This window comes from Schistocerca gregaria, chromosome X, assembly GCF_023897955.1.
Source record: "Schistocerca gregaria isolate iqSchGreg1 chromosome X, iqSchGreg1.2, whole genome shotgun sequence".
Lineage (NCBI taxonomy): Eukaryota > Metazoa > Arthropoda > Insecta > Orthoptera > Acrididae > Schistocerca > Schistocerca gregaria.
The window spans coordinates 256,086,704-256,106,728 of record NC_064931.1 but is presented as its reverse complement, the minus strand read 5'-3'; the positions used below and the strand labels follow the sequence as shown (position 1 = coordinate 256,106,728).

Below are 20,025 nucleotides of genomic sequence, written 5' to 3'. Positions count from 1 at the left end.
AACATCGTGCAGCCCGCCTCCAGTGGTGTCGCGACAGGCGTGAATGGAGGGACGAATGGAGACGTGTCGTCTTCAGCGATGAGAGTCGCTTCTGCCTTGGTGCCCATGATGGTCGTATGCGTGTTTGGCGCCGTGCAGGTGAGCGCTACAATCAGGACTGCATACGACCGAGGCACACAGGGCCAACACCTGGCATCATGGTGAGGGGAGCGATCTCCTACACTGGCCGTACACCTCTGGTGATCGTCGAGGGGACACTGAATAGTGCACGGTACATCCAAACCGTCATCGAACCCATCGTTCTACCATTCCTAGACCGGCAAGGGAACTTGCTGTTCCAACAGGACAATGCACGTCCGCATGTATCCCGTGCCACCCAACGTGCTCTAGAAGGTGTAAGTCAACTACCCTGGCCAGCAAGATCTCCGGATCTGTCCCCCATTGAGCATGTTTGGGACTGGATGAAGCGTCGTCTCACGCGGTCTGCACGTCCAGCACGAACGCTGGTCCAACTGAGGCGCCAGGTGGAAATGACATGGCAAGCCGTTCCACAGGACTACATCCAGCATCTTTACGATCGTCTCCATGGGAGAATAGCAGCCAGCATTGCTGCGAAAGGTGGATATACACTGTACTAGTGCCGACATTGTGCATGCTCTGTTGCCTGTGTCTATGTGCCTGTGGTTCTGTCAGTGTGATCATGTGATGTATCTGACCCCAGGAATGTGTCAATAAAGTTTCCCCTTCCTGGGACAACGAATTCACGGTGTTCTTAATTAAATTTCCAGGAGTATATTTCCCTTGCTTCGGTAGTACAACATGGGGTTCCCAGACCCCTTCTGATGATAATGCACAACGTTTCCAGAATGAGATTTTCACTCTGCAGCGGAGTGGGCTCCGATATGAAACTTCCTAGCAGATTAAAACTGTGTGCCCGGACGAGACTCGAACTCGGGACCTTTGCCTTTCGCGGGCAAGTGCTCTACAAACTGAGCTACCGAAGCACGACTCACGCCCGGTCTCACAGCTTTACTTCTGCCAGTATCTCGTCTCCTACCTTCCAAACTTTACAGAAGCTCTCCTGCGAACCTTGCAGAACTAGCAGTCCTGAAAGAAAGGATACTGCGGAGACATGGCTTGGCCACAGCCTGGGGGATGTTTCCATAATGAGATTTTCACTCTGCAGCGGAGTGTGCGCTGATATGAAACTTCCTGGCAGATTAAAACTGTGTGCCCGACCGAGACTCGAACTCGGGACCTTTGCATTTCGTGGGCAAGTGCTCTACCATCTGAGCTACCGAAGCACGACTCACGCCCGCTCTCACAGCTTTACTTCTGCCTGTGTCTCGTCTCCTACCTTCCAAATTTCACAGAAGCTCTGTTCGGACCTTGCAGAACTAGCACTCCTGAATTCACCGAAAACTCGAGCCATTGTTCTCGTTTGTAGACAGTGCTACGAATTCTGCTTGTGTAATTTTTCTGATTTTTCTACCTGTGCTAAGATAGCAGGGTGTGCTTCGAGAAGTGAGGCAAATAACGTCCCTGACTACTGCAGAAAATATAAATTACGCCAACTCACCCTTGCAGAAAAGTGATGAACACCACAGCAGCTGTAAACTCAGATATTTTTCTGTTCTGGTAGTGCATTCAAACAAGCAACTGAGCGTCCTATTTTAGTTACAGAGATATTTATTTCAACTTCCAAATATCGTCGTTTTGTCGCGTAAAATTAGATATTGCAGCTGATATCGGTATTGGGATCTATTTCCCACAAAAGTGTGGGAAGTGTCTCAGGCCGGTTTCAGAAGTGTGCCGCGATATTTTTTAGGGTCTGTGTTCAAGTTTAACGGTATTCATAAAAAATTGAAGCAAACTGTTGTTCAGCAATCTTTTTGAAAGTGTATTTAGAGACACGTTCAATTGGATATAGTAACTGCAGAAGCAACCTGTGCTCAAAGACAAGGGTATTTCCTACAAAAGCGGGCGAAGTGTCTCGCGGTTGCTTTGACGAGTGTTCCACGATCTTTTTTTAGAGTCCATGTTCAAGTGCGGTGGTGATATTCCTCAGAATAAAACGTGTATTTACGGCGCAGCCGCGCGGGATTGGCCGGGCGGTCCCTGCGCTGCTGGACTGTGCAGCTGGTCCCGGCGGAGGTTCGAGTCCTCCCTCAGGCATGGGTGTGTGTGTTGGTCTTTAGGATAATTTAGTTTAAGTAGTGTGTAAGCTTAGGGACTGATGACCTTAGCAGTTAAGTCCCATAAGATTTCACACACATTTGAACATTTACGTCACAAATTGCTTAAATTGTCTCGTGTCTGCTGCATAGCTCTCTCTCTCTCTCTCTCTCTCTCTGTCTGTTTTTCTGTCTGTCTTTGTGCAGTGGTACGTTCAGTTCCTGTGACATCTTCTATATATGTATGTGACAGTGTTCAGCACATTAGTTATACATCAGGTTTAATAACTCCCGAAAGCAGTTCATGTTCAACGACAAAAGGTATCTGTGCCCCGGGGATAGGAAGGAGGAAGACTGTGGATATTTCAAACATGACAAGAAGTACGTGGCAGTGCCGTGAGCCCGATGAGTGGCATCTCTTCCAGCAGACACAGAGAGTCGTGGGTCTTGCCTCTTGGGCTTTGGAAGACTGACTGGACTTTTACAGAATGATACAGTTACAGCAGACACATTTAATAGCATGAGTTGGGAAGTGTAGCTTAGCCCTATCCTGCTGCATCTTCATTATTTGTTGAAGCATATTCGTCTTCACCAAATATCATTGCTTTCCAAACATCATGCAGGTGGCTATGGATACAGTCTTCAGCTGCATGATTACAACTAGTATACCAGTTAAACTCCCCCTACTCGTGCACAGACAGCTAATCCTCTGAACACAGTAAACAGCAGCTAGACACCGACTGAACGAATTCCCTCCAGTTCCCCGCCCTCGACCGCCATCTTGACTGTGTCACGGGAGGGTAGGTGGGGAGGGGGAGGACCAACAGCGCCCTATGGTGGTGGTGTTGTAAAGTAGGTCGGTTGGACTCTGGACCTCAAGGTGAACTCACTGGATGGAGCTACTGCCCATGACAACTCCAATTGTTTAAATGAACAATGTACGCAAAATAAAGACTTCTACATCTACATAGACACTCTGCCAATCACATTTAAGTGCCTGGCAGAAGGTTCATCGAACCACCTTCACAATTCTCTATTATTCCCATCTCATATAGTGCGTGGAAAGAACGAACACCTATATCTTTCTGTACGAGCTCTGATTTCCCTTATTTTATCGTGGTGGTGATTTCCCCCTATGTAGGTCGGTATCAACAAAATATTTTCGCATTCAGAGGAGAAAGTTGGAGATTGGAATTTAGTGAGAAGATACCGTCGCAACGAAACACGCCTTTCTTTTAATGATGTCCAGCCCAATTCCTGTATCATTTCTGTGACATTCTCTCCCATATTTCGCGATAATACAAAACGCGCTGCCCTTCTTTGAACTTTTTCGATGTACTCCATCAGTCCTATCTGGTAAGGATCGCACACAGCGCAGTGGTATTCTAAAAGACAGACAAGCATAGTGTAGGCAGTCTCCTTAGAAGATCTGTTATATTTTTTAAGTGTCCTGCCAATAAAACGCAGTCTTTGGTTAGCCTTCCCCACAACATTTTCTATGTATTCCTTCCAATTTAAGTTGTTTGTAATTGTAATACCTAGGTATTTAGTTGAACTTATGGCTTTTAGATTAGACTGATTTATCGTGTAACCGAAGTTTAACAAATTCCTTTTAGCACTCATGTGGATGACCTCACACTTTTCGTTATTTATGGCCAACTGCCAATTTTCGCACCATTCAGATATCTTTTCTAAATCGTTTTGCAATCTGTTTTGATCTTCGGATGACTTTATTAGTCGATAAACAACAGCGTCATCTGCAAACAACCTCAGACAGCTGCTCAGATTGTCACTCAAATCGTTTACATACATAAGGAACAGCAAAGGGCCTATAACACTACCTTGGGGAACACCAGAAATTACTTCTGTTTTACTCGATGACTTTCCGTCAATTACTACGAACTGTGACCTCTCTGACAGGAAATCACAAATACAGTCACATAACTGAGACGATATTTCATAAGCACGCAATTTCACTACAAGCCACTTGTGTGGTACAGTGTTAAAAGCCTTCCAGAGATCCAGAAATATGGAATCGATCTGAAATCAACTGTCAATAGCTCTCAACACTTCATGTGAATAAAGAGCTAGTTGTGTTTTACTGGAACAATGTTTTATAAATCCATGTCGACTATGTGTCAATAGACAGTTTGCTTCGAGGTAATTCATAATGTTCGAACACAATATATGTTCCAAACTCTTGCTGCATATCCACGTTAACGATTGTCTATGCTATCCAGCAGCCCAGCATATACTGCGTCCTTTCCCCACCAACTTCCAGATGCAGGAGGGAAGGGAGAGGAGGGGAGGGGACTTAGGTTAGTGGAGGTAGACCAATTGACCTGTTTTCCCACCAAAATTTGAACTTTCCACCATGATGTCAGTCTGATATTGCCACATACATGGATTCATCTAGGATCCGCAATCTTGAATAAATATGCGAACAATGCAGACAGGGGTGATACCCACATTGCTCTACTATTATCAACGTATGCATTACCACAATTATTCTAAACATTGCTTATATAAAAGTTTTCCATCCTTTTAATGTTAGTTCTCTGTACCACAGATTTGATCTTAAGAAGCTGTTAAAGCGGAACATGTAATCTGGAGGAATAACAAAAAGAATATGGTCGCAGACCTGCTGAACGACCATAAGTCATTGGGCACCAAGCTGAGAGGGGCGCCAGAGACACCAAATATGAACATTTCTGTACAGTCTGTGTGACTTATGACATCCTGGACGACTCGAAATAATGTCCTAGAACTTGTTAACGCCACTTCATTGAGTCCCATGAACACTTCCTCAATTTGCAAATTTTTATCAACAAATTTTAAGCACACGGATGTTTGTTCCTTCACTGATATTCCGGATGCTCCATCTACAACAAGAGAAAATTATTGTGACGCCTTAATAGATTTCAAAATATTTTGCTATACATCGCTGGATAATAAAGAGACAATTGCATTCAATATTTCGTGAGAAACCCACTCGTACGTAATTGGCTGCAGCCAAGATTTCAACTCAGGAGCATTTTCTCTTCCAGGCAGCAGTAACTGGCGAATATTAATTTGATGCTTGATGGCTGTGATCCCAAATTACTATCCCTTGATGATTAAAAAATAGGAGGGACGTTATAGTCTTTAAAACTGCCTAGCGAGCAGTCATGGAAGTACTATGAAGTGTACGTTTTTCGTGACATTGAAACGTCCAACAGCCTTTTGCCTCTAGAAAAATCCATTTCGAACAAATGCGTTACATGAATCCCCATCTGCAGAAGTAGCAGTTTCCGAAGTAAGCACTGTACTGGAGTCAATAGCGTTTTTGCACACACTGCAGAACACTTTGTCCAGTTCTTTGTTGTAATAAAACCAAGTAAATGTTTTTCTCCCTCTTTCATGTCATGACCTGCATGACGATTATTTGACACTTGCAGAAGCTGTATTTTCGGGTTCCTTATTTTTTAACAGGAATGCTTTTCACTACCGGTACCGGTAACGTAGGTTTTCAGTAATATCCTCCTGTTAATAAAATGGTTCAGATGGCTCTGAGCACTATGGGACTTAACAGCTGAGGTCATCAGTCCCCCAGAACTTAGAACTACTTAAACCTAACTAACCTAAGGACATCACACATATCTATAACCGAGGCAGGAATCGAACCTGCGACCGTAGCGGTCGCGCGGTTCCAGACTGAAGCGCCTAGAACCGCTCGGCCACTCTGGCCGGCTCCTGTTAAGACGCCGACACACATATAACGAATTTATCCATTGTGACCTTCAAACATAGTGTTCTAATTTGAAAGTATGTAAACAAGCAGTACTCAATGTTGTGTTTCAGCATTCAAGCTGTGTCCAGTAATCGTGCCACAGTTGAAAATTGCTAAAATTTCTGCTCAGCGGAGAGCTTTTGCTCCACACATCCAGTCGGTGGACCCTCTCCCTTGCACTAAATACTAACACGATAACAACCATTTTTCTGAAAATGAGAACTTCAGATCCCGCGTCCTTCCAAGTCATTTTCTCTCGGAGAGCAAACAAAAAGATAGCAATCCAGATTACATGGAAGCAACTTAACTGAAATCGTAAATCACGCCGCTCTTATCTGATCCAAAGAAACAAAAGAAGAAAAAAAATCAGCTATTGAGGTAGTCAGTCACAATCAGCTTCCATATGTTTCCGGTATTCTTTATCAGTGCTCAATATCGGCAAGAACTTCCTTTAAAGCAATTGTTGACTTATGGAAAGGGTGTATTGTTGTGTGTCACTTGAAGCGAATATCAAAGCAAGCCAAAAAGTAGGGATTCTATTCAAAATATACTACCATTATTAAATTTTGGTCTACCTTTGACTTGGCCAGACAGGCAAGGCAAGGGATGGTGTGTTCCTTCATTTCCTTGGCATAAGCAAATTTGAAACAAACAGTTATGTGCTAGTTGTTAGAAATTTTAACTTGCATCCCAATTTTTTAATTTCTTATTATTTTTTGATAATGGCAACTGACAAATAATTATTTTATTTTGTTTTTATCATATGAAAAATCTTGTGAGCGCGACGCACTCACAAGATTATTTATGTGGGTGCTCGAGCCTTGGAGCACACACATAGTTGGCGCACATGACTGTTATGGTATAAGACGTGGAACTCCCCCTCACTGATTTCCATCTCAGTAACAGAAATCAAATCGTAAACTACGACAATCAAAAGTCGCCGTTACTCAGTGTTTCTCAAGGTATTCCTCAACAATCAGGGCTTGTCTTTTACTATTTATAACATTTGTAAATAACCTACTATATAACATTCCACGTAAAAATGTAACTACGAAACGAAAAGTTATAATATTTGTAAATAACTTAATATATAACATACCATATAAAAACGTAACTACAAAACGAAAAGTGCTATAAGTTATCAAATACCTTGTTTAATACTAATGAATTACCTATTAATTATCAAAATACTGTGACCATTATTTGCAGTTTATTCAATGTTGGCATTCAGAGTACATCTCCTGCACACATTGGTGTGTAAATGTATTCTAAATTAACAGCCATACGGAATATGAATGTATACAGCTGTCACGCGTTTTTCATTTGTTGAATAAACCACACACTGTTTCTGAAAAAAATTGCGTAGTTCCTATTATGCTTTATTTCACTATCGTCTAAGATACGACATTCATTTATGGGGTAATTCTTCTGGGGCCAAAGAAGTTTATCTAGCAGAAGGTGCATGTCTGGCACTTAAGTAACTAAAATATTTTATAGGCCTCATTTCAGACAGTTAAATTTATTAACAATCACATCTATCTCCATAAACAGTTGGATCTCGCAAGAACAAGGAAACTGTAATTGGTGTAGTCTAAGACATAACCTCTCCAGCCCCCGAACATCTTCATCTGGCAGGGTATCATTGTACTGATGAAGATATTTGATAATGTCCTTGCCCCATAAAACATAGCAGAGAGGTTTAGAATTTACCCCAGGCAGTTGGTGTGGTGTCTGATGACAGGAGATATTCACTACCACCTCAGCTTTCATCACTGACAATATAATGGAAATATGAATTTATTACATTACAAAGTTTCTAACCAGCTGCCATGAGCTAGAAAGCCACCACGCGATAGTGTTAATGTTGCGAGTTACTTTGATAAGCTAGTATCTGGAATATTGTACACTCCTGGAGATGGAAAAAAGAACACATTGACACCGGTGTGTCAGACCCACCATACTTGCTCCGGACACTGCGAGAGGGCTGTACAAGCAATGATCACACGCACGGCACAGCGGACACACCAGGAACCGCGGTGTTGGCCGTCGAATGGCGCTAGCTGCGCAGCATTTGTGCACCGCCGCCGTCAGTGTCAGCCAGTTTGCCGTGGCATACGGAGCTCCATCGCAGTCTTTAACACTGGTAGCATGCCGCGACAGCGTGGACGTGAACCGTATGTGCAGTTGACGGACTTTGAGCGAGGGCGTATAGTGGGCATGCGGGAGGCCGGGTGGACGTACCGCCGAATTGCTCAACACGTGGGGCGTGAGGTCTCCACAGTACATCGATGTTGTCGCCAGTGGTCGGCGGAAGGTGCACGTGCCCGTCGACCTGGGACCGGACCGCAGCGACGCACGGATGCACGCCAAGACCGTAGGATCCTACGCAGTGCCGTAGGGGACCGCACCGCCACTTCCCAGCAAATTAGGAACACTGTTGCTCCTGGGGTATCGGCGAGGACCATTCGCAACCGTCTCCATGAAGCTGGGCTACGGTCCCGCACACCGTTAGGCCGTCTTCCGCTCACGCCCCAACATCGTGCAGCCCGCCTCCAGTGGTGTCGCGACAGGCGTGAATGGAGGGACGAATGGAGACGTGTCGTCTTCAGCGATGAGAGTCGCTTCTGCCTTGGTGCCCATGATGGTCGTATGTGTGTTTGGCGCCGTGCAGGTGAGCGCCACAATCAGGACTGCATACGACCGAGGCACACAGGGCCAACACCTGGCATCATGGTGTGGGGAGCGATCTCCTACACTGGCCGTACACCTCTTGTGATCGTCGAGGGGACACTGAATAGTGCACGGTACATCCAAACCGTCATCGAACCCATCGTTCTACCATTCCTAGACCGGCAAGGGAACTTGCTGTTCCAACAGGACAATGCACGTCCGCATGTATCCCGTGCCACCCAACGTGCTCTAGAAGGTGTAAGTCAACTACCCTGGCCAGCAAGATCTCCGGATCTGTCCCCCATTGAGCATGTTTGGGACTGGATGAAGCGTCGTCTCACGCGGTCTGCACGTCCAGCACGAACGCTGGTCCAACTGAGGCGCCAGGTGGAAATGGCATGGCAAGCCATTCCAAAGGACTGCATCCAGCGTCTCTACGATCGTCTCCATGGGAGAATAGCAGTCTGTATTGCTGCGAAAGGTGGATATACATTGTACTAGCTGTTGCCTGTGTCTATGTGCCTGTGGTTCTGTCAGTGTGATCATGTGATGTATCTGACCCCAGGAATGTGTCAATAAAGTTTCCCCTTCCTGGGACAATGAATTCACGGTGTTCTTATTTCAATTTCCGGAATGTATTTAATAACTGAGTTAACATCTTCCAATACAGACAATGTAGAGCAAGCAGACATTTACATTATGCTTTCCTCAATTTTATCCAAGAAATAAAATGTAGTTAAGAACCAAAAACTAGCATCTTCTCAATTCATGGTGGCCCTTAATATATCACAATGGAATTCTAGGTTAGCAATTTCGAACAGGGAAGTACTGGAAAAAGAAGTAGATAAACAAAATATCCCCATAGTGGCTCTATCTGAAACGTGGTTCAAACCACAAACGCCAGTTCATTTCAAAAGATATAGTTTAGTAAGGTCAGACAGACCAGACGGTAAATTAGGACCGATTTTATTAATTAAGAACATCATTAGTTACAACGTGATACATTTAAACATTCAAGTAGAAGGTACAGAAATACAAACATGTGGTGGTTCTTCTGTTTACTCAGCTTCATCCATCCTTCCTTATCTGTGGGAATTTTAACTCTCATCACAGTGCTTGGGGCAATGCTGTCAATGATCCAGAAGGTTGTCGCCTCTTCAACTGAGGAACTAGAGTCGGTCATTTTGAATGATGGCTCCCCAAGAATGTTACCTTCCCCTTGTAGACGACCATCTGCAGTGGACATGAGTCTTATGTCGCCAGACTTCCACAAAATTTCTAAGTGAGAGACCTTGAGGTATTCAATGGGATCAGACCATTACCCCATTAACGTAGTACTGATCTTCGACATACATTTGAAGAAGAGATGTCTCTCAGCAGTCGTGAAGACCATCAAGTTCTCGATAACTCAGAATTGCAAAAGGATCCAAATTATCTCTGACCCAAAAAGCATTCTTACTGCAACAGAGAATTGGAAACAGGGATAAGCATAGTAGTAAGCTTGTAATAGACGTAGCCCAAGATGTAACAAGTTTATTTTTCTCCTGTTGATTACAGCTCATATGTGTATTTTATGCAATGAATCTATGGACCAGGTGGCCAAGGACACTGCAATCTCTGGAACCTTCTTAAATATTCAGTTACCTTATTCGCACCTTTTGTATCACATAAAAATGAAAATGCTCCAAAATTCAAATATTAAAATGGATACAATCCCACTTACCAAGATTATCTTGATTTGCCAATACGTCTGTACACAAAAGAGCGATCCCTGTAATTACAAGAATGAGATTCAGTCATGGAACCTTACCTGCTCATTTATTCTGCCTTCAAAATGGTTCAAATGGCTCTGAGCACTATGGGACTTAACTGCTGAGGTCATCAGTCCCCTAGAACTTAGATCTATTTAAACCTAACTAACCTAAGGACATCACACACACCCATGCCCATGGCAGGATTCGAACCTGCGACTGTAGCGGCAGCGCGGTTCGAGACTGTAGCGCCTAAGACTGCTCGGCCACAGCGGCCGACTATTCTGCCTTCATTTTAGAACTTTGGACACCTGTGACTGCAACGTCTCAAATATGGGGGACGTTAATCATCTGATTTTTGCTTGCCAAAGTGTGGTCGACATGGAGAAAAATTCCTCTGAGCTGGGACAACTTCAGATTCCATTCCTTTCAATTATTGATACCCTACCAATAAGCAAAAATCAAAGGTGCTTTCGCAAAGTTCATTTTAAGGAGTAGTATGAAAAGTTGATCAACAGTATATACATACAGTGTAATGACCACTTTTCGTGTAGAATCGATAATAAGTGAAGTGTATTTTTTTAAGTGTCTGTGTTTACTAAAATACGGTATAGAAGATAGGCTTGTATCATAGTTATTGAACCTGTGCGTGGCTAAGGCGTGTTATACTGCTGAAAGCAAATATAATAAAATAGTGCAGAGATTCACACACACACACACACACACACACACACACATATATATATATATATATATATATATATATATATATATATATATATATATATATATATATATGCATGAATATGTCTTTCACATAGAACTGTTGAAAGTTACTAACACTACCTATGGTAGTGGATATTTTAAATTGCCTTTCTCTTAGACCAAAACTGCAGTTAATAATTTATGTGATTCTTTTGGAACAGACAATTGATTTGTGCACTGTAACATATAATCTGGCAATTAATTATGAAGGAACTTCCTAAAAATGTAAATACTGACGATGTGGAAAAGCTGTATTACATTAAATGCATTTCCTTCTAGGTATCTCCTGTGATGCTGGTTACTATTTTGACTTGGGGGATTTAAAATGCCGTATGTGTAGACCTGGTACCTTTTCCCTTGGTGGTGGTGTCCTCTTTGACCAATGGAATGAACTTCCTGTGGGTTTCTTTACACAAGTTGAGTCATTTAGATCTTCATTCACTTCAAATGGGAGATATAATGTTGAAGTTAACTGCAGCAGGTAAGTTATAATTGAATCTTACGTTACATTTAAGTTTTAACTTTTGTTTATTACAGACTCATTATTCTAACAGTAATTTGTCATTCATCCACGTGTCACAGCCCCAACTCTGAAGTGCTTTCTTGCAGTGACATTCCATCTATCAAGTACAAGGTGTTCTCACATCCCTAATGTTATTTAGTCTGTATATTGAGCAGAATGTAAAGTGTAATTCTGTCAGAGATGGCAAAGTACTTGGAAAATCCGTTGAATGAAATGGATAGTGTCTTGAGAAGAGGTAATACAATGTACATCAGCAAAAGTAAAACAAGGGTAATGAAGTCAGGTGAACTTTAGGAAGTTAGATTGGTAAATTAAACAGTGAAAATAATAGACAAGTTTTGATATTTGACCAACAAAATAACAGACATAAATGAGATATAAGATGCAGAATGACAATGTTTTGTGAAGAAGAGAAATATTTTTAAATCAAATATAAATTTGAATATTAGGAAGTTTTTTCTTATAAAAAAGTTTCCGTTTGGGGGCATTGCTACAGCGTATAACAGCTCTTTCATTCAGATGCAGTGCATGCAAGGGATTAGTGTGACATTTGTGTTTTCAAACGTGCTTGCAGTAAATGCTGAAATGTGGATTATGGTGACATTATTGCGTATTACGTCCAAACAGGACGCACGTGCTGTCATTTTTTCTTGTTTGCTGAAGGACAAACACTGCTAGACACCTATTAGAGAATGAAGAATGTGTATGGGGCAGCACATATGTCAATAACCACCATTGTGGAATTATGTGCCAAGTTCTGCAGCAAAGAATGCTCTTGCTTCAGAATAATAATAATAATAATAATAATAATAATAATAATAATAATAATAATAATAATAGTAATTTTATTGTCATTTGGCCATTACAGCAATAGACAATGCCAGGAATATCATACAATATAACTGTTAATTCAAAGAAAATAAGAGGCATGTTATTAATACAACAAAATTATATTACATTTGGAATAATAATGTCTATCTTGGATTGGTTGAGCAACTAGCCATACATATAGTTTTTGTTTGAATGCTTGTTCAGGTAGTTCCTGTACATATTGTGGAAGCTTATTAAATAATTTGTGCCCCATCAGTTCATAGCTGTTAAGTGACTTTGACAGTCTGTGGTAAGGAGTATAAATGCATCTGCTTCTTCTTGTGTTGTAGAAATGTATATTTTCTCTATGTTTTGCTTCTGGTAACTTCTTTTTCTGAGATGTAAAACATAGTAAATATATAGGTTTATTACAGTCATGAATTTTTGTTCACAGACCAATGGTTTGCAGTGTGCTTAATATGGAGAACCAGTAATTATCCTAATGGTTGTCTTTTGTAGTATTAGGATGTCATGCACTTAATTCAAGTTCCCCCAATACAATAATACCATATGTTAGGATACTGTGGAAAAATGCAAAATATGATGTTCTAACATAGTTTTGAGGTACACAGTCCATACATCGCCATAGCAAATACACCACTCTAGACAATTTACCAGTAATATATTGTTCAAGTTGAACCCAGGATAATTTTTCATCCATATATACCCCTAAAAACGTACCACAACTAGGATCATCTGATGGAGGCTTGTCTTTTAGACTAAAAACCATCTGCTGCGTTTTTTTATCATTCATTAGGAAGCCGTTTGCTTTAAACCAGTAGGATGCTTGACCCATTGTCTCTGCAACACAAGCTTTAAGGCTACTGAAATCATTACTGCAATGAAGGAAAGTTGTATCATCTGCATATAGTACTGTCATGGACTCAATGAATAATGGCGGGTCATTAATCATTATTAGGAACATAAAAGGCCATAGTACAGGTCCCTGTGGTGCCCCTATTTTAACTAATTCAATACTGGACTTTTCTTTACCTGCACAAACAGCTTGCTTGCCATCCTGTAGGTATGATTTTAATAGTTTAAGGCCATTACCTCAAATCCCATACTACTCCATTTTTTGGAGTATTTTATGCTCTACACAGTCAGAAACCTTACTTAGATAACAAAAGGTGACTTGAGCAAATCCTTTCTCCTCAAATGCTTGATGTATGTGTTTGACTACTTAGTGTATAGCATTAACTGTTGACAAGTTTTTCCTAAAACCATAGTATGATTCGCTAATTATTCCTGCATTTTCAAAGAACATGGATAACTGTTGGTATATTACACATTCAAACACTTTAGAGAGAGCTGGGACTATGGAAATTGGTCTGTAACAATATCTCCTTTTTTATATATTGGGACTATCCCACACACTTCTAGCTCACCAGGAAAATATCCCTATACATACACTTATTTATGCAGGATGTTAAAGGATACACAATACAATCTATTACTTTTTCTAGAATGTTACAAGAAATGTCATATATGTCTACAGTCTCAGATGATTTCAGTATTTTTATCTATATTTAGGGCAAGACTAGGTGGGAACTCAGAGGAGGTAGACATACTTGTATGTACTATTGGTTTAAAGACTTTTTTTTAAAGAATCTCAGATGAGCTAATGACAGGTTTGGTGAAAGCATTTCCTTCTTCTTATACTTATTTAATAAAGAAATCTTTGAATTTTTGAGGGTATATACTGATTTTTTTTTATTTCGTTCATCTTTAGTAACACCATTTATTAGTTTCCATGCAGCTTTGTATTTATTAGTGGAATTCTCAATACTGTTGAAGTTGTGTACTTTTTTGACTTCCACAATTGCTTTTTTTGGTACTTTATTCCTACATTGAACATAAGCTGATCTGGCATGCTCAGTCTTCAGATTTTTATGTATACTGTACAACAACATAATGTGGTTTTTCAGATGTTTTAGTTGTACAGTATACCATGGGTTTTGTTTATTTATGCCCTTCGCATTGGAGCTTTTGTCAATTATTTTGCATTTCTTTATCGGAATGCTGTCATTAAATTGTGCCAAAAATACTTTGAAAAACCTTTCAAATATTAGTTTTGATGACATATCTTTACATAGACTATAATTTGTGTCACCAGACCATTGGCCAAACCAGTCTTAGAAAACCTCTCAATTTCATCATATGTGACCGATCTAGCGATTACCATTTTTTGGATTGGCTTATCAATGTTACTCTTATCAGCACAGAACCTACTTATGTAATTTAATGATACAGAATCATGATCTGAGAATGGGAACACTGTCACGTCACATGATTCTTCTGGAGTATTGAAACTGACAAAGATATTGTCAAGTCATACTTCATCTATTGTGGGTCTATTATTGATAAAGTGCAGATTGTACTGTCTTAGAATATTTCTGAGCTCAGTCATACTATGTTTGGCTGTTGTTACATCAAAATCTGCATTCAAATCTCCACCTATTACAATGTCATAACGTATCCATTTTCTCTTTCTAAATACATCTAACAGCATGTCCAGTTTTTCTAAGGTTCCCCTTAGGTGATCTGTATAAGGCTATTATCACTAACTTAAAATTGTAACTAACTACACAAGTGGCTTCAAAATTCTGTTCATCACACAAATACTCTACATTCAACATGTTTATGGAGTGGCTGAGTGACTGGTTAGTATGCAATGCCACACCACCTCTTTTATGCATTTTTCTGCAGTAACCATTTACTATTTTCTAGTTATCAAATTTGATTCACTCTCTGTTGCCCAGTATTCACATAGACAAAAGATATCAAATTTGTTCTCTAGTCCAAAATTATTTACAACAAATTCATTGTCTTTTACTCCTTGAATGTTCAAGTAGCAAATTTTAAGTTCAGAATTGTTATTGTCTTTAAAACGAACAATTTGGTTAGGAGATATAATATCTTTGACACTACCTATTATATGGGCTTCTTCATCTGTGTTCCACTAAAAATCATATATACAGAGAGGAGGCAATGTTTTCCACTTACCCACAACACTTGATATTGCTTCTTCAGCTGTAGTTCTCTTCCCTTCTGTTGGTGGGGATGTAGCTGTTGCTGCTGGTGTAACTTCTGCTGCGGTTTGTGGCGGTGCTTCTAGAGCTGATTCTACTAATGCTTCTAATCTGATGATGCCAATGGCAACAACGGTGGTTCCCATTCTGATGCTGATGTAGGCATAATTTCTTGTAGAGATGTAGCCAGAGTTGTTTCTTCCTCATGTGCTGTGGTTCATTCTCCATCCGTTTTGTCATTGGCAATGAACCTATTGCCGGTAGTGCAGGTTTTTTGTACATGTCTACCCCTGCCACTTTTATTGCTTGGGGAATTTCTTTGGCCAGAAATTTCTTGTTTACCGGTAGCTGATTTCTATACAGTCCATGCCTTGTAAAATGCCCTCTGACAGAGCTGGTTGCTTCAGTGAAGATTGTGTGCACAAAACTGCTGCAGATCTTTCTGAGTTTTCGGTTTGTTGTAATGATTTCACTGTTTACACATGAGTTTTCAATTAAGTCATGTCGGTGAGGAATGCTTACAACAAATACATTCGTTTATGACATTTTTTCTAGTGATTCTTTCAGTGCTTTTAGAGCAAGGCTACTCTAGTTTTTATACCTACCGTTGTCTCCACGGATTACGACAAAGTTCATACCACCTTTTACTGCAGTTTCACAGTTTTTCTGAACTTCTCGTAAAGGAGCTCCAGGTTTTATAATTCCAGTGGCATTATAACTGACTGGAAATCGGACATGATTGTATCTAGTCCCTTACCATGACTCGTTGACAGAACGTCAATTTCTTCTTTTTCCTTCACTGTTTGTTTTTCTGTCTTCCATTCCTTGTTGTCACGTATTGTGTTAACACCATGTTTTTGTTTAAGAGAACATAGCGGTAGCGAGTTGCCACAAGCACTTTGTTGGTCGATAGACGTGTATGAGCAGTTTCCTGCAGCACTGACATTTTTTTCGTAGCTTTTGACTGTCTGAAATTAACGTCTCTTATCTGCTCATTAGAGTAACACGATAAACGTTCGTATTTAACACAGGGAGGGAGCATTTCAATAAACACACACTCCTGTGTGTTGTATGTCAACATACTGAATCAAACTTTTGAGCATTTCAGCATATTGTCTGGCTTTAGTAAAGTCGTTTCGGAGTTCTTCCCTCACACTACTTCGTGTCTTGCATTACACACTTCTGAGGCAGCTTCAGGGCCGTTACACTCAGTTCCGCTATCACTCGAATTTTTACTAAGATTTGCGCCCATGGAGCAACATGAATGATACATTTTATCATTTTTTCACATGGTAGACTATTTTTGATTACTGTTATTTACTGAGTGATTTACCAGTACTCCAAATGCGCCGCCATCTTGGAAATAACCAATGTAATGTACGTCCCCATATTGCAAATGTCGTAATGTAGAAGTTACACCAACTCAAGTGGAAGACACTCAAGCACCAACCCTAAAGTCCTGATCCCTCCCCAGGCAATTATCACGCCTTCAGTTCCTTAAAAAAGGTCTTGAAGTGTTGACAATTCCTGTCAGATGAGGATGCGCATCTGGCAGTTACTGACTTCTCCATGCAGAAGGACATGGTGTTTTGCCAAATGGGTATCTTCAACCTGGTGCATCAGTTGGATAGTTGCATCACTGCTCATGTTGACTTTGCCTGATTGGCATACTGATTCTGGACTGTATGGCCTTCAAATGGAAACTGTTTGATTGCCCCTTGAATGTAGACTGTCTAGGTAAGATAGTTTCTATGTTATGTTGCAGCATGTGGTTGTAGAGAGAGGTAACAGGAGAAGGATTTGGCATCAAAAGCTTTGTTTTTTATCACAGAAAACTCGCAATCCTTTCACAAATAACACACAAAAGTTTGAAACTTCATACAACTTTCTTATGGAATTCTTTACAAACATTTACATTCATCTTCTTAACATTGTCATAAATTATGTCTGTCATGTAGATAAGAACAAATCTGTCTTTTGAAACTGAATGATTATTTTATCCTGATGAATAAAAATAAAATAAATATATAGTTGCAAAAGCTGGATTTGTTCTTACAACATGGTGAACATAATTGAAGTAGCAGCTGAGGGAGAGTGGCTGCAAATATTAACAATATCATCATATATAGTCTCCATACACCTCCTTACAAAGAATCAAAACATATTTTTGCTGAATTAAATGCGTGTTGTACAGCAGAGGAATTGGTGGTTATTTTTGTTGTAACAAATTTTCTGTTTTTGGGTACAGGGCTAAAATGTAGGTATACTTTGGTCTGAGAAATCCACACACTAAGACCATGACTCTCTGTGACAAGATACAGAAAATAAAACTAAAGGGCAAGTAATGTATTTCTTCATATTGTTTAATTGTTTAATTGTTGCTAATTGTATGTTTATTATATGATCATGAGAAGTAGTTGAGAATGACTTTTTTTACAGGTTTGGATGGCAACCAAAAGGTGAATTTATTGCTTCACTTGGAGGGCCATGTGCAGCTACTCTCACCTACACAGTTCACCTTGTGAAACCAGGAAACATGACATATATCTACCAATACTCTGATAAAGATGTGATATTTGATTTTGAGGTAAATAACTTTCAACTTAAAACTGTATCATGAACCACAATATTTGCATTAAAAAATTATCCACAGATGAAGACAACTGTAGAAGTCGAGCTTAAAAAAGTTAAAAAAAATATTCATCAGAACAGTTTCGAAGCTAGGAAACCACAACCATCTAGCATTGTCCCTCTGGTAGATGAATCAAATGGTTGAAAATCCACATATAATACATAGAATATACAGTCAAATGGCTCCACAGAAGAGTTATGATTGAAATAAGTATTTACTTATACAAGTTTTACGTTCATTGATATATGATAATTATTCACTGTAATGACAGTCTAAAACAGAAACTGATCATAATAAAGTTCACAACTGTGCAGTTTCATATAATCAGTTATTTCATCCATAAGCTATTAAGAACCTATGTGACAAATTAGCCACAACTATGGTTCTGTCTCTCTACAGCAGCAATATTTCAGCAAATCTACCTACAAAAATTCTCTCTTTCCATTACATTTTGGTGGAAATGCAAGAGATCACATCTGAATTTTAAAAACTCAGAAAGTTTAAATGAGAGGTAAAATCAGAATTTCTGATGTTTATCCAGAAGCTAAATGATTTAGGGAAAAAAATTAACAATTTGTTTGAATGATTTTAAGTAAGTTATGAATGTTTTCTTAACTTTGATCGCTTTGCTGCCCTTAAGAAAGCACAAAATCACGTTTTTGCAGAACTCACTAAATCACAAAAAACCTACACTAAGCAAATTCTCTTCGGTCTAACTTCATACCCCATGAAAGGGAAGTAAATCTTATTAGATTACAATTCTGGTGTTGACTACCCAGTAAACAATGATTTTCCGCCAGCATTCCATCTTTAATGCTTCATAGAAAAAGTTATGTTTGATATAATGAAAGGTGTGGAAGGATTTGAAGAACTGGAACTGGAAAATATTTTAGAAGTGAATATATATCTATTCTACAGTATATATTCACTGGTTTTGCAGCTTCAGCAAGTAAAAAACGAATAATAGAACGTTGTTCACCTAATGTTAACATTTCAAGCGGGAATGTATTTTTGAAGTTATAAACAAAACAATCTTGATACATCAGCTGATCAGAGCTCATGCCAGTGATGCCAATTTAAAGCCATAAAAGTACCAAACTTGCTCTACTAATGGTTTTTTCCCAGACCAATTTGTCTCTTTAATTATTAAATGACCCTGTAGTAACCTCAGACTTTTTGCAGATAATGAAGTTGTGTATAATGAAGCAAATGAATTACTATCTGAAAGAAGCTGCATAAATATTCAGTCAGATGATAAGATTTCAAAGTGGTACAAAGATTGATAACTTGCTTTAAATGTTCAGAAATGTAAAACTGTGCATTTCACAAAATGAAAAAATGTAGTATCCTATGACTATTATATCAATGAGTCACTTCTGGAATTGGCTAACTCATACAAATACTTAGGTGTGACACATTGTATTGATGTGAAATGGAGTGATCACATGAGCTCCATTGTGGGTACAGCAGATGGTAGAGTTTGCTTTATTGGTAGAACACTGGAGAAGTGCAGTCAGTCTACAAAGGAGATTGCTTGCAAATCACTCATACTACCAGTTCTAGAATACTGGCAAGTGTGTGGAACCCCTACCAAATAGGTCTAACAGGAGATATTGAACATATACTGAGAAGAGCTGCATGATTGGTCACAGGATTGTTTGATCCATGGAGGAGTGTCACAGAAATACTAAAGGACCTGAAATGAAAAGCTCTTGAAGACAGACATAAGCTATCCCAAGAAAGTTTATTAACAATGTTTTAAGAACCAGGTTTAAATTGTGACTCTAGAATATACTAGAATTCCCTATGTATCACTCACTTAGGGATCATGAGGCTAAA

The 20,025-nt window shown here is 39.8% G+C and overlaps 1 protein-coding gene across 1 annotated transcript in view; it reads left to right on the top strand.

Annotated features, from left to right (window-relative positions):
* Nucleotides 1-20,025, top strand: part of LOC126298462 (endosome/lysosome-associated apoptosis and autophagy regulator family member 2-like) — a 223,396-nt gene that overhangs the window by 109,955 nt on the left and 93,416 nt on the right. The window contains exons 3-4 of the mRNA XM_049989792.1: nt 11,409-11,610; nt 17,994-18,141. Of these exons, the coding sequence (XP_049845749.1) occupies nt 11,409-11,610; nt 17,994-18,141 (350 nt within the window). The remainder of the gene's footprint in view (nt 1-11,408; nt 11,611-17,993; nt 18,142-20,025) is intronic.